The sequence below is a fragment of the Salvelinus alpinus genome, chromosome 11 (assembly GCF_045679555.1).
Source record: "Salvelinus alpinus chromosome 11, SLU_Salpinus.1, whole genome shotgun sequence".
In the NCBI taxonomy this organism is placed as follows: domain Eukaryota; kingdom Metazoa; phylum Chordata; class Actinopteri; order Salmoniformes; family Salmonidae; genus Salvelinus; species Salvelinus alpinus.
The window spans coordinates 64,772,168-64,788,022 of NC_092096.1; the positions used below are offsets into that span (position 1 = coordinate 64,772,168).

At 46.0% G+C, this 15,855-nt stretch overlaps 1 protein-coding gene across 1 annotated transcript in view; it reads right to left on the minus strand.

Annotated features, from left to right (window-relative positions):
• LOC139534667 (actin-binding LIM protein 2-like) overlaps positions 1 to 15,855 on the minus strand; it is a 93,313-nt gene that overhangs the window by 47,137 nt on the left and 30,321 nt on the right. Inside the window, exons 3-5 of the mRNA XM_071333985.1 lie at positions 4,098 to 4,281; positions 1,725 to 1,837; positions 1,365 to 1,491 (exon numbers count right to left, since the gene is read on the minus strand). Of these exons, the coding sequence (XP_071190086.1) occupies positions 1,365 to 1,491; positions 1,725 to 1,837; positions 4,098 to 4,281 (424 nt within the window). The remainder of the gene's footprint in view (positions 1 to 1,364; positions 1,492 to 1,724; positions 1,838 to 4,097; positions 4,282 to 15,855) is intronic.

The following is a 15,855-nucleotide window of genomic DNA, read 5'->3' on the forward strand; positions in this document are numbered from 1 at the left end:
GTTACAGGTGAGTAATGTGATCTGAGTTACCTGGTTACAGGTGAGTGATGTGATCTGAGTTACCTGGTTACAGGTGAGTAATGTGATCTGAGTTACCTGGTTACAGGTGAGTAATGTGATCTGAGTTACCTGGTTACAGGTGAGTAATGTGATCTGAGTTACCTGGTTACAGGTGAGTAATGTGATCTGAGTTACCTGGTTACAGGTGAGTAATGTGATCTGAGTTACCTGGTTACAGGTGAGTAATGTGATCTGAGTTACCTGGTTACAGGTGAGTAATGTGATCTGAGTTATCTGGTTACAGGTGAGTGATGTGATCTGAGTTACCTGGTTACAGGTGAGTGATGTGATCTGAGTTACCTGGTTACAGGTGAGTAATGTGATCTGAGTTACCTGGTTACAGGTGAGTAATGTGATCTGAGTTACCTGGTTACAGGTGAGTGATGTGATCTGAGTTATCTGGTTACAGGTGAGTGATGTGATCTGAGTTATCTGGATACAGGTGAGTGATGTGATCTGAGTTACCTGGTTACAGGTGAGTAATGTGATCTGAGTTACCTGGTTACAGGTGAGTAATGTGATCTGAGTTACCTGGTTACAGGTGAGTGATGTGATCTGAGTTATCTGGATACAGGTGAGTGATGTGATCTGAGTTACCTGGTTACAGGTGAGTAATGTGATCTGAGTTACCTGGTTACAGGTGAGTGATGTGATCTGAGTTATCTGGATACAGGTGAGTGATGTGATCTGAGTTATCTGGATACAGGTGAGTGATGTGATCTGTCTGGTTACAGGTGAGTGACATGATCTGAGTTATCTGGATGCAGGTGAGTGACGTGATCTGAGTTATCTGGATGCAGGTGAGTGATGTGATCTGAGTTATCTGGATGCAGGTGAGTGATGTGATCTGAGTTATCTGGATGCAGGTGAGTGACGTGATCTGAGTTATCTGGATACAGGTGAGTGATGTGATCTGTCTGGTTACAGGTGAGTGATGTGATCTATATAGTGCACTACTTTTGATAAGGCCCAGGGCCCATAAGGCTCAGTAGTAGTGTGCTACGTGATGTTAAGGCATCTGGGAACTGGGTGTTGAGGTGGTGTTGAGGTGATGTTGATGTGGTGTCGAGTTGTTGTGGTGTTGTGGTGTTGAGGTGTTGAGGAGGTGTTGTGTTGTTGAGGTGGTGTTGATGTGGTGTTGATGTGGTGTTGAGGTGTTGATGTGGTGTTGATGTGGTGTTGATGTGGTGTTGATGTGGTGTTGAGGAGGTGTTGTGGTGTTGAGGTGCTGTGTTGTTGAGGTGGTGTTGAGGAGGTGTTGTGGTGTTGAGGTGCTGTGGTGTTGAGGGCTATGAGAGACTCACTTGCTGATGTACTCGGCGTTGAGCACCTTGTTGCACACCTTACACTTGAAGCAGCCCAGGTGCCAGTGTTTATCCAGCGCTACAAGAGACTGCTCATTCTTAAACTCCTTCCCACAGCCACAGCAGTCTACAGGGAGAGAGGAGGGGTGAGAGAGAGAGAGAGAGAGAGAGAGAGAGAGAGAGAGAGAGAGAGAGAGAGAGAGAGAGAGAGAGAGAGAGAGAGAGAGAGAGAGAGAGAGAGAGAAATAGAGAGATGTATCAGGATGTGAAGCGAGAGAAGGAGGTGGACTGATATTATACTGTATAGAATGATGACGTGAGACAGAGAGACAGAACATGAGTGTATGTAGGGTAACTTACTGTGGACAGCCTGTATGGGAGCAGGGCTGTTGGCAGACTGGGGCTGTGTACAGTTTTGGCAGACACACTCTTTACCGTTAAAAGTCACACGGTCACCGGCAGGGAACGGCTGTCTGTCAATCAAAACGCAACACAAGACGCGGTCAGTTCACAACAACTAGTCATCATTAACCTCTGAACATCTTTTACTGTTTTCTGTGAGTAAGACTGCAGGCGATGATGTCTATGGCTGACATTTCCAGGGTAAGATGTGAAGGGCGGACAACCAACGTGATTCGAGGTGCAACAATTTTTTGGGGCCAACATTGATAAAGAAAATTAGTTCTGATGAAGGCCACTGACGAGGGCCACTGACGAGGGCCACTGACGAAGACCTTATCCTTTTCAACTAAATTCTCACGGTATTAGATCATGTGCAATCTATCACCGTGAATAAATAACCCCCACATTGACCATGCATAAATGTATCAATGCCTTTAGGTGAGCAGCATTAGGGAAGACTCCATTACACCAAACTGTACTGCAGCACTGAAGAGAGAGTATCCCACTACCAGACTGGCAGCGGGTTCAGTAGAATAGAGCAGAGATGATTCCATATTGTCTTGGCTGATATTAGTGTGAAAGATGGGAGTTGTTATCATGCTATGTTTATCACCTAATGCTCTACGTTAGTCCCACTGGATCTGATATGGTCACTGTCACAGCCAGGCTGCTCAGGTTCAAGAGTAGGGACAAACACGCACGCACACACAGGCACAGATACACACACAGACACACACACACACACAAACACACACAGACGCACACACAAACACACACACACCAAACTAATGAGTCGTAAATTACATATACGAACAAGAACATGGTCCCATCCACACTGACCCAGTGTGATGACTCGAGATACAGAGAGAGAACTAGATAGATGGTGAATGTGTGATGACTAGAGATAGTGTGATGACTAGAGATAGTGTGATGACTAGAGATAGTGTGATGACTAGAGATAGTGTGATGACTAGAGATAGTGTGATGACTAGAGATAGTGTGATGACTAGAGATAGTGTGATGACTAGAGATAGTGTGATGACTAGAGATAGTGTGATGACTAGAGATAGTGTGATGACTAGAGATAGTGTGATGACTAGAGATAGTGTGATGACTAGAGATAGTGTGATGACTAGAGATAGTGTGATGACTAGAGACTCCCCTCCTCCTCCCCACAGAGAAACACACACATGTAGATACCAATGCAACTAACCACACACACAGTTTAATTAACACTATGCTCTTGCCAAGGGACAGACCGCACAACAACCTCTACAGGAGTCAGGACAGTGTGACTCATCCTCCCCCCTCTCCATCCCTTCCTCTCAGCCTTTATGACATCCTAAACTCCTAAATGTAAGAGGTCACATTACAGATTATCAATCTACCCTAGAAGAACGGACACAGTGACAGATACAGCAGTGTTGGAGATGGAGACTAACATACATCATACACCACACAGGGAGAGAGAGAGAGAGGGAGAGAGAGACAGAGAGAGAGAGAGAGAGAGAGGGAGAGAGAGAGAGACAATCAGGGAGAAAGAGAGAGAGAGAGAGAATCAAGGAGAGAGGGAGAAAGAGAGAGAAAGAGAGAGAGAAAGAGAGAGAGAGAGAGAATCAGGGAGAAAGAGAGAGAATCAGGGAGAGAGGGAGAAAGAGAGAGAGAGAGAGAGAGAGAGAATCAGGGAGAAAGAGAGAGAGAGAGAGAGAATCAGGGAGAGAGGGAGAAAGAGAGAGAGAGAGAGAATCAGGGAGAAAGAGAGAGATAGAGAGAGAGAGAATCAGGGAGAGAGGGAGAGAGAGAGAGAGAATCAGGGAGAGAGGGAGAAAGAGAACGAGAGAGAGAGAGAGAGAGAGAGAGAGAGAATCAGGGAGAAAGAGAGAGAGAGAGAGAGAGAGAGAGAGAGAGAGAGAGAGAGAGAGAGAGAGAGAGAGAGAGAGAGAGAGAGAGAGAAAGAGAGAGAGAGATCAACAACAACACCTTCACACACACACACATAGCTAACACTGGCTTATAGATCACACACACACACATATACACGTACACACAGTATTCCATTTGAATGCTTTAGGGGATTCCAGGTCAAACTACAGTATTGACAGTCTTCAAAACATCCAGATGCACATTTTAATGTGGGCACCCATCTGTCTGTGCATCTGATAGTCCCTTAGGTGTGTGTGTGTGTGTGTGTGTGTGTGTGTGTGTGTGTGTGTGTGTGTGTGTGTGTGTGTGTGTGTGTGTGTGTGTGTGTGTGTGTGTGTGTGTGTGTGTGTGTGCCTGTGTGTGTGTGTGTGTGTGCCTGTGTGTGTGTGTGGGTCCCTTCTCCCTTACTTGCAGGTGACGCAGACGAAGCAGCGTGGATGGTAGGTCTTTCCCAGCGCCGACACCACCTCTCCCTCGATGAACTCCTCACAGCTGAAGCAGCGCGTGCCGTACATCCGCTGGTAGTCCAGGGTGCAGATGTACTCCCCCTGACGCACAAAGAACCCCCCCTGGGCCAGGTCAACGCCACACACTGCATGGGGAAAGAGAGAGGGGAACACAATGAGACATCGAATCAAAGATAGCAGTGTGTTTTGTTTACATTTGTCAAAATAAGCATTGCTGTATAAAAAAGAACGATCACATTCTATATATACTTCCAACAATTGAATGGGTTAACCAACATTTAGGTATGGGTGGTACAGAGGGTGGTACAGATGGATAACTCTAGCTGAAATGCCCGAGAGGATGGTACAGATGGATAACTCTAGCTGAAATGCCTGAGAGGGTGGTCCAGATGGATAACTAGCTGAAATGCCTGAGAGGGTGGTACATATGGATAACTCTAGCTGAAATGCCTGAGAGGGTGGTACAGATGGATAACTCTAGCTGAAATGCCTGAGAGGGTGGTACAGATGGATAACTCTAGCTGAAATGCCTGAGAGGGTGGTACAGATGGATAACTCTAGCTGAAATGCCTGAGAGGGTGGTACATATGGATAACTCTAGCTGAAATGCCTGAGAGGGTGGTACAGATGGATAACTCTAGCTGAAATGCCTGAGAGGGTGGTACAGATGGATAACTCTAGCTGAAATGCCTGAGAGTGTGGTACAGATGGATAACTCTAGCTGAAATGCCTGAGAGGGTGGTACAGATGGATAACTCTAGCTGAAATGCCTGAGAGGGTGGTACAGATGGATAACTCTAGCTGAAATGCCCGAGAGGATGGTACAGATGGATAACTCTAGCTGAAATGCCTGAGAGGGTGGTACAGATGGATAACTCTAGCTGAAATGCCTGAGAGGGTGGTACAGATGGATAACTCTAGCTGAAATGCCTGAGAGTGTGGTACAGATGGATAACTCTAGCTGGAATCCATGAAGAGAGGTCCAGAGAAGAGGAATGGACACAGTTGATAACACCAGCTCTATCTCACAGTCTGGAACAAGTGAGAGGAACACCTGTGTTACCAAGAGCCTTTTCTACACGTCTTGTTTTCATGAACCACTGTGGCTGCCAGCAACACATCACTGAGACACAGAGAGAGTGTGGGGGTGTCTGCATCTCTCAGCATGTGTTTATGTGTGTGGAAATTCTACACATTTCACCTCCATGAGCACAGCATGAAAAGCCATCACACACACTACACAGAGTGACTGACAGCATCACACACAGTACACAGAGTGACTGACAGCATCACACACACTACACAGAGTGACTGACAGCATCACACACACTACACAGAGTGACTGACAGCATCACACACAGTACACAGAGTGACTGACAGCATCACACACAGTACACAGAGTGACTGACAGCATCACACACAGTACACAGAGTGACTGACAGCATTACACACACTACACAGATTGACCAACAGAATCTAACCGAGATTAAACATTTTCATGTGATTCTCTCTCTCTCTCTCTCTCTCTCTCTCTCTCTCTCTCTCTCTCTCTCTCTCTCTCTCTCTCTCTCTCTCTCTCTCTCTCTCTCTCTCGCTCTCTCTCTCTCTCTCTCTCTCTCTCTCTCTCTCTCTCTCTCTCTCTCTCTCTCTCTCTCTCTCTCTCTCTCTCTCTCTCTCTCTCTCTCAGCATGGAAATAATACATTAACCATGGCAACAACACAATACACAGATCCCCATGACATCACTCCCTGGACACGCCCGCTGGAAACCTCATTCCTTTTTCCACTCGTTTAATAAAACAAAGTGAGTTCCTCTCTTTCACAGGCACTGATGGCTAGGGTTTCCTGCCTTCTTTTCTCTGAAAAAGAAGGGAAGGAGAGAAACAGAGAGAGATGTGATGTTTCAGGAATACTCCCTGACCTTTTAACACCTTGTGGGGATGAGGTAACACGCATAGTACACACACACACACACACACACACACACACACACACACACACACACACACACACACACACACACACACACACACACACACACACACACACACACACACACACACACACACACACACACACACACACACGCAGTACAAAGACAGAATGTAGATGAGGTAATACATAAACAGCTATGCCTGAGGGTTTTCTATCTCAAAAACATCAGTGTGGAAACTAAAGTAACATCCTCCTGGCAGACAGCTAGAACACAGACTGTGATCTGACAGAAAATGACAGCCATGTCACTTGAGCCCAGGACAGCCAGGCCACACCTTCCATAGAATGACATACTACAACTCATCTAATTGAATGGGATCTCTGTGACACCTTCTTAGCACAGCAACCTAACCATTGTTCCACAGATTGTCGGCCATTTTCAGAAGCACGGGTGATGTATTGCTGCTTATCATTTGTCCAATACTACAGTAAAAGTGTTGGCATTGTTCCAAATGAACACCATCCTAGTCTGCAGTTTCCCTGTTGCATAACCTAGTACCGTTCCCACACTCCCCCTCACATTAATCCTCAATACAACCTCTTTACAACCTCTTTACAACGTCAATACAACCGCTTTACAACGTCAATACAACCGCTTTACAACGTCAATACAACCTCAATAAGGTGCATTAGCAGGGGATTGGGACTGAGCCCATCACGGAGGTGAGGTTTAGGGGTGGGTTTAGGGTGAAGGAGGGGGTACTAGGTTACTCTGTGGGAAGGTTTAGGGTGAAGGAGGGTGTACTGGGTCACTCTGTGGGAAGGTTTAGGGTGAAGGAGGGGGTACTGGGTCACTCTGTGGGAAGGTTTAGGGTGAAGGAGGGGTACTGGGTCACTCTGTGGGAAGGTTTAGGGTGAAGGAGGGGGTACTGGGTCACTCTGTGGGAAGGTTTAGGGTGAAGGAGGGGTACTGGGTCACTCTGTGGGAAGGTTTAGGGTGAAGGAGGGGTACTGGGTCACTCTGTGGGAAGGTTTAGGGTGAAGGAGGGGGTACTGGGTCACTCTGTGGGAAGGTTTAGGGTGAAGGAGGGGGTACTGGGTCACTCTGTGGGAAGGTTTAGGGTGAAGGAGGGGTACTGGGTCACTCTGTGGGAAGGTTTAGGGTGAAGGAGGGGGTACTGGGTCACTCTGTGGGAGGGTTTAGGGTGAAGGAGGGGGTACTGCGTCACTCTGTGGGAAGGTTTAGGGTGAAGGAGGGGTACTGGGTCACTGTGGGAAGGTTTAGGGTGAAGGAGGGGTTACTGGGTCACTGTGGGAAGGTTTAGGGTGAAGGAGGGGCTACTGGGTCACTCTGTGGGAAAGTTTAGGGTGAAGGAGGGGGTACTGCGTCACTCTGTGGGAAGGTTTAGGGTGAAGGAGGGGGTACTGGGTCACTCTGTGGGAGGGTTTAGGGTGAAGGAGGGGGTACTGGGTCACTCTGTGGGAAGGTTTGGGGTGAAGGAGGGGGTACTGGGTCACTCTGTGGGAGGGTTTAGGGTGAAGGAGGGGGTACTGGGTCACTCTGTGGGAAGGTTTGGGGTGAAGGAGGGGGTACTGGGTCACTCTGTGGGAAAGTTTAGGGTGAAGGAGGGGGTACTGGGTCACTCTGTGGGAAGGTTTGGAGTGAAGGAGGGGTACTGGGTCACTCTGTGGGAAGGTTTAGGGTGAAGGAGGGGGTACTGGGTCACTCTGTGGGAAAGTTTAGGATGAAGGAGGGGTACTGGGTCACTCTGTGGGAAGGTTTAGGGTGAAGGAGGGGTACTGGGTCACTCTGTGGGAAGGTTTAGGGTGAAGGAGGGGTACTGGGTCACTCTGTGGGAAGGTTTAGGGTGAAGGAGGGGGTACTGGGTCACTCTGTGGGAAGGTTTAGGGTGAAGGAGGGGTACTGGGTCACTGTGGGAAGGTTTAGGGTGAAGGAGGGGGTACTGGGTCACTCTGTGGGAAGGTTTAGGGTGAAGGAGGGGGTACTGCGTCACTCTGTGGGAAGGTTTAGGGTGAAGGAGGGGGTACTGGGTCACTCTGTGGGAAGGTTTAGGGTGAAGGAGGGGTTACTGGGTCACTGTGGGAAGGTTTAGGGTGAAGGAGGGGCTACTGGGTCACTCTGTGGGAAGGTTTAGGGTGAAGGAGGGGGTACTGGGTCACTCTGTGGGAAGGTTTAGGGTGAAGGAGGGGGTACTGGGTCACTCTGTGGGAAGGTTTAGGGTGAAGGAGGGGTTACTGGGTCACTGTGGGAAGGTTTAGGGTGAAGGAGGGGCTACTGGGTCACTCTGTGGGAGGGTCTAGGGTGAAGGAGGGGGTACTGGGTCACTCTGTGGGAAAGTTTAGGGTGAAGGAGGGGGTACTGGGTCACTCTGTGGGAAAGTTTGGGGTGAAGGAGGGGGTACTGGGTCACTCTGTGGGAAGGTTTGGGGTGAAGGAGGGGGTACTGGGTCACTCTGTGGGAAGGTTTGGGGTGAAGGAGGGGGTACTGGGTCACTCTGTGGGAAGGTTTAGGGTGAAGGAGGGGGTACTGGGTCACTCTGTGGGAAAGTTTAGGGTGAAGGAGGGGTACTGGGTCACTCTGTGGGAAGGTTTAGGGTGAAGGAGGGGGTACTGGGTCACTCTGTGGGAAGGTTTAGGGTGAAGGAGGGGTACTGGGTCACTCTGTGGGAAGGTTTAGGGTGAAGGAGGGGGTACTGGGTCACTCTGTGGGAAGGTTTAGGGTGAAGGAGGGGGTACTGGGTCACTCTGTGGGAAGGTTTAGGGTGAAGGAGGGGGTACTGGGTCACTCTGTGGGAAGGTTTAGGGTGAAGGAGGGGTACTGGGTCACTCTGTGGGAAAGTTTAGGGTGAAGGAGGGGGTACTGGGTCACTCTGTGGGAAGGTTTAGGGTGAAGGAGGGGGTACTGGGTCACTCTGTGGGAAGGTTTAGGGTGAAGGAGGGGGTACTGGGTCACTCTGTGGGAAGGGATCAGATGTAGATTCTGGTATGTAGTCAGAACCCTGGACTCTCTTTCTGAAGGGCTCTGATCTGCGTTCTGGTATGTAGAGGATTGAAACCCATCCCCTCTGCTGCTACTCCCTGTACCAGAGAACATCTCTAGTTTGGGACACACTGTCACCAATGTCGACTCATCAAACAGCCTGCTGTGAAATATGTGACCTGTGACCTAGTAGAAAGGACATGCAGTTGGCTGGAGGATGATTCAGAGAGGGATATTGGATGAAGATATGAAGTTGAAGATGATGATGTTGATCGTCATCACCAATCAAAAATACTTCAAGGCCAGTCCTAAGCATGGCGATCTCCGCCGTTGGTATAGGTTCATAAATGAATGAGTGATAATAAATATGAGACATTTATCACCTTCAGAAACCAGGCAGGATGGTTATTATGACTCCCCTGATAGGCCTACTGTCTGTCTCTAAGAGGAGAGAAGAGATCATGAAGAGGAGAGAAGAGTTAATGAAGGGGAGAGAAGAGTTAATGAAGAGAGGAGAGAGAAGAGATAATGAAGAGAGGAGAGAGAAGAGATAATGAAGATAGGAGAGAGAAGAGATCATGAAGAGAGGAGAGAGAAGAGATCATGAAGAGAGGAGAGAAGAGATCACGAAGAGAGGAGAGAGAAGAGCTGATGAAGAGGAGAGAAGAGTTAATGAAGAGAGGAGAGAGAAGAGATAATGAAGAGAGGAGAGAGAAGAGCTGATGAAGAGGAGAGAAGAGTTAATGAAGAGAGGAGAGAGAAGAGATAATGACGAGGAGAGAAGAGTTGATGAAAAGGAGAGAAGAGTTAATGAAGAGAGGAGAGAGAAGAGCTGATGAAGAGGAGAGAAGAGATAATGAAGAGAGGACAGAGAAGAGATAATGAAGAGAGGAGAGAAGAGTTACTGAAGAGAGGAGAGAGAAGAGCTGAAGAAGAGGAGAGACGAGTTAACGAAGAGAGGAGAGAGAAGAGCTGATGAAGAGAGGAGAGAGAAGAGATAATGAATAGGAGAGAAGAGTTAATGAAGAGGAGAGAAGAGTTAATGAAGAGAGGAGAGAGAAGAGCTGATGAAGAGGGGAGAAGAGTTAATGAAGAGAGGAGAGAGAAGAGATAATGAAGAGAGGAGAGAGAAGAGATAATGAAGAGAGGAGAGAGAAGAGCTGATGAAGAGGAGAGAAGAGTTAATGAAGAGAGGAGAGAGAAGAGATAATGAAGATAGGAGAGAGAAGAGATCATGAAGAGAGGATAGAGAAGAGATCATGAAGAGAGGAGAGAAGAGATCACGAAGAGAGGAGAGAGAAGAGCTGATGAAGAGGAGAGAAGAGCTGAAGAAGAGGAGAGACGAGTTAACGAAGAGAGGAGAGAGAAGAGCTGATGAAGAGAGGAGAGAGAAGAGATAATGAAGAGGAGAGAAGAGTTAATGAAGAGGAGAGAAGAGTTAATGAAGAGAGGAGAGAGAAGAGCTGATGAAGAGGGGAGAAGAGTTAATGAAGAGAGGAGAGAGAAGAGATAATGAAGAGAGGAGAGAGAAGAGATAATGAAGAGAGGAGAGAGAAGAGCTGATGAAGAGGAGAGAAGAGTTAATGAAGAGAGGAGAGAGAAGAGATAATGAAGATAGGAGAGAGAAGAGATCATGAAGAGAGGAGAGAGAAGAGATCATGAAGAGAGGAGAGAAGAGATCACGAAGAGAGGAGAGAGAAGAGCTGATGAAGAGGAGAGAAGAGTTAATGAAGAGAGGAGAGAGAAGAGATAATGAAGAGAGGAGAGAGAAGAGCTGATGAAGAGGAGAGAAGAGTTAATGAAGAGAGGAGAGAGAAGAGATAATGATGAGGAGAGAAGAGTTGATGAAAAGGAGAGAAGAGTTAATGAAGAGAGGAGAGAGAAGAGCTGATGAAGAGGAGAGAAGAGATAATGAAGAGAGGACAGAGAAGAGATAATGAAGAGAGGAGAGAAGAGTTAATGAATAGAGGAGAGAGAAGAGCTGAAGAAGAGGAGAGACGAGTTAACGAAGAGAGGAGAGAGAAGAGCTGATGAAGAGAGGAGAGAGAAGAGATAATGAAGAGAGGAGAGAGAAGAGCTGATGAAGAGGAGAGAAGAGTTAATGAAGAGAGGAGAGAGAAGAGATAATGACGAGGAGAGAAGAGTTGATGAAAAGGAGAGAAGAGTTAATGAAGAGAGGAGAGAGAAGAGCTGATGAAGAGGAGAGAAGAGATAATGAAGAGAGGACAGAGAAGAGATAATGAAGAGAGGAGAGAAGAGTTAATGAAGAGAGGAGAGAGAAGAGCTGAAGAAGAGGAGAGACGAGTTAACGAAGAGAGGAGAGAGAAGAGCTGATGAAGAGAGGAGAGAGAAGAGATAATGAAGAGGAGAGAAGAGTTAATGAAGAGGAGAGAAGAGTTAATGAAGAGAGGAGAGAGAAGAGCTGATGAAGAGGGGAGAAGAGTTAATGAAGAGAGGAGAGAGAAGAGATAATGAAGAGAGGAGAGAGAAGAGATAATGAAGAGAGGAGAGAGAAGAGCTGATGAAGAGGAGAGAAGAGTTAATGAAGAGAGGAGAGAGAAGAGATAATGAAGATAGGAGAGAGAAGAGATCATGAAGAGAGGAGAGAGAAGAGATCATGAAGAGAGGAGAGAAGAGATCACGAAGAGAGGAGAGAGAAGAGCTGATGAAGAGGAGAGAAGAGTTAATGAAGAGAGGAGAGAGAAGAGATAATGAAGAGAGGAGAGAGAAGAGCTGATGAAGAGGAGAGAAGAGTTAATGAAGAGAGGAGAGAGAAGAGATAATGACGAGGAGAGAAGAGTTGATGAAAAGGAGAGAAGAGTTAATGAAGAGAGGAGAGAGAAGAGCTGATGAAGAGGAGAGAAGAGATAATGAAGAGAGGACAGAGAAGAGATAATGAAGAGAGGAGAGAAGAGTTAATGAATAGAGGAGAGAGAAGAGCTGAAGAAGAGGAGAGACGAGTTAACGAAGAGAGGAGAGAGAAGAGCTGATGAAGAGAGGAGAGAGAAGAGATAATGAAGAGGAGAGAAGAGTTAATGAAGAGGAGAGAAGAGTTAATGAAGAGAGGAGAGAGAAGAGCTGATGAAGAGGGGAGAAGAGTTAATGAAGAGAGGAGAGAGAAGAGATAATGAAGAGAGGAGAGAGAAGAGATAATGAAGAGAGGAGAGAGAAGAGCTGATGAAGAGGAGAGAAGAGTTAATGAAGAGAGGAGAGAGAAGAGATAATGAAGATAGGAGAGAGAAGAGATCATGAAGAGAGGAGAGAGAAGAGATCATGAAGAGAGGAGAGAAGAGATCACGAAGAGAGGAGAGAGAAGAGCTGATGAAGAGGAGAGAAGAGTTAATGAAGAGAGGAGAGAGAAGAGATAATGACGAGGAGAGAAGAGTTGATGAAAAGGAGAGAAGAGTTAATGAAGAGAGGAGAGAGAAGAGCTGATGAAGAGGAGAGAAGAGATAATGAAGAGAGGACAGAGAAGAGATAATGAAGAGAGGAGAGAAGAGTTAATGAAGAGAGGAGAGAGAAGAGCTGAAGAAGAGGAGAGACGAGTTAACGAAGAGAGGAGAGAGAAGAGCTGATGAAGAGAGGAGAGAGAAGAGATAATGAAGAGGAGAGAAGAGGAGAGAAGAGTTGATGAAAAGGAGAGAAGAGTTAATGAAAAGAAAGAGAAGAACTGATGAAGAGGAGAGAAGACATAATGAAGAGAGGAGAGAAGATATAATGAAGAGCGGAGAGAAGAGTTCATGAAGAGAGAAGAGATAATGAAGAGAGGAGAGAAGAGCTAATGAAGAGGAGAGAAGAGATAATGAAGAGAGGAGAGAGAAGAGATAATGAAGATAGGAGAGAGAAGAGATCATGAAGAGAGGAGAGAGAAGAGATCATGAAGAGAGGAGAGAAGAGATCACGAAGAGAGGAGAGAAAAGATCATGAAGAGAAGAGAGAGAAGAGCTGATGAAGAGGAGAGAAGAGTTAATGAAGAGAAGAGAGAGAAGAACTGATGAAGAGGATAGAATAGTTAATGAAGAGAGGAGAGAGAAGAGCTGATGAAGAGGAGAGAAAAGTTGATGGAGAGGACAGAGAATAGATAATGAAGAGAGGAGAGAGAAGAGATCATGAAGAGAGGAGAGAGAAGAGATCATGAAGAGAGGAGAGAGAAGAGATCATGAAGAGAGGAGAGAAGAGATCATGAAGTGAGGAGAAAAGAGATAATGAAGAGAGAAGAGAAGAGATAATGAAGAGAGAAGAGAAGAGCTAATGAAGAGAGAAGAGAAGAGATCATGAAGAGAGTAGACAATAGATAATGAAGCGAGGAGAGATAATGAAGAAATGATAGAAGAGATAATGAAGAGAGGAGAAAAGAGATCATGAAGAGATGAGATAATGAAGAGGAGAGATAATGAAGAGGAGAGAAGAGATCATGAAGAGAAGAGATCATGAAGAGGAGAGACGAGATAATGAAGGGAGGAGAGAAGAGCTGATGAAGAGAGGAGAGAAGAGCTGATGAAGAGATAATGAAGAGAGGAGACAAACAATAATGAAGAGAGGAGAGAGAAGAGATAATGAAGAGAGGAGAGAAGAGATCATGAAGAGAGGAGAGAAGAGATAATGAAGAGGAGACAAGAGATAATGAAGAGAGGAGACAAACAATAATGAAGAGAGGAGAGAGAAGAGATAATGAAGAGAGGAGAGAAAGAACGGTTCTAGGACGGTTCTAAATGCTGTAGTTCAAGGATCATCAACTAGATTCAGCCGCGGGCCGATTTCTTTCATGAGCGGATGGATGGTCAGGGGGCTGGAACATAATTACAAATCATTTGCTAATTGACTGCAAGAAGCCCAAACAGATATAATATGACTAAAACATAAAAATGTCAAACCTTGCTTACGTTTGTATACGATCATATATACTGTATCTATCTCTCTATTATGCGTGGGAATACATTGAAACAGATTTCCCAAATTAAAATCACTTGGAGCGGATTTGCTGGTGTTATTGCCGTCTTTTATGTCCAACCGGCGACCCGTTGGGGAACTCGGCTCTAGTTCTTTTCTGGGCGTGATGAGTTGAGTGCATTACGTAACTCAACCCAGTTTACCATCACATCATCACCAGCGTTCAGTACAAAACAGACAAAAGATGTGGCTTGTGTTCTCCCCTCATCTCCACTAATTGTCAAGGTCTCTTCCCCTCATCTCTCCTTCATATATCCCTCATACCTAGTTCATTTTGGATGTGTCAAAGCAGCTTGAAAATAATTCACCACTCGCTCTCTTGCCTGCCGCTGCACTTACGGAATCAGATCCAATCAAATCAAGTGTTGTTGGGGTCTGTTATCCCTGTACGCACCATAAGGCTGTCAAAGAGCACAACTCACTGGGGGAAGAGACGACAAACGAAGAACAGCCTGCTTTCAAGCATAGGATACCTTTTTCAATCAAAGTTGATGAAACACACAAAAGAACTGAAATACTACTCAAGCCCAACAAAAATACTTTCAATGTCTCCTGTCTCCAAAAAATACTTTCAATGTCTCCCGTCTCCCAGAAATACTTTCAATGTCTCCCGTCTCCCAGAAATACTTTCAATGTCTCCTGTCTCCCAGAAATACTTTCAATGTCTCCTGTCTCCCAGAAATACTTTCAATGTCTCCTGTCTCCCAGAAATACTTTCAATGACTCCTGTCTCCCAGAAATACTTTCAATGTCTCCTGTCTCCCAGAAATACTTTCAATGTCTCCTGTCTCCCAGAAATACTTTCAATGTCTCCTGTCTCCCAGAAATACTTTCAATGACTCCTGTCTCCCAGAAATACTTTCAATGTCTCCCAGAAATACTTTCAATGTCTCCTGTCTCCCAAAAATACTTTCAATGACTCCTGTCTCCCAGAAATACTTTCAATGTCTCCTGTCTCCCAGAAATACTTTCAATGTCTCCTGTCTCCCAGAAATACTTTCAATGTCTCCTGTCTTCCAGAAATACTTTCAATGTCTCCTGTCTCCCAGAAATACTTTCAATGTCTCCTGTCTCCCAGAAATACTTTCAATGTCTCCTGTCTCCCAGAAATACTTTCAATGTCTCCTGTCTCCCAGAAATACTTCCAATGTCTCCTGTCTCCCAGAAATACTTTCAATGTCTCCTGTCTCCCAGAAATACTTTCAATGACTCCCGTCTCCCAAAAATGAGACTACCACTCCCTACCCTACACTCCTAGCACCTTTTTCCATTTAGAACTTAAAAGGGTTCTTCGGCTGTCCCCATAGGAGAACCCATTGAAGAACCCTTTTTGGTTCCAAGTGGAACCCTTTTGAGTTCCATGTAGAACCCTTTCAACAGAGCGTTCTACATGGAACCCACAAGAGTTCTACCCGGAACCAAAAAGGGTTATCCTATGGGGACAGCCAAAGAACCCTATTGGAACCCTTTTTTCTAAGTGTGTACCCTACCATACCCTACCCGGGACGACAGTGGGTGTGTCCAAAACCATGTCAAAACCATGTCACACTCAACCACGTGTATTACGATATGTTTAGTATAATTACTCTGCAAGGGGCGTTGACTTATGGAGTGGAGCATACTTGGTGGAAATTGCAAAGGCCTCTGACCCTTTGAACTCTTGAGTGTGGCGGAAAGGGGTGGTGAGTACATGAGGGTGCGTAATGGTTGAGAGAAGAAAGCCAAGTACTATTATGTTTCAGTAGATTAGGTCGCCTGTACTGTTGTCTGTAGGAAGTAGCTACCTGCTGCTGGAATGACAAATACAATAACA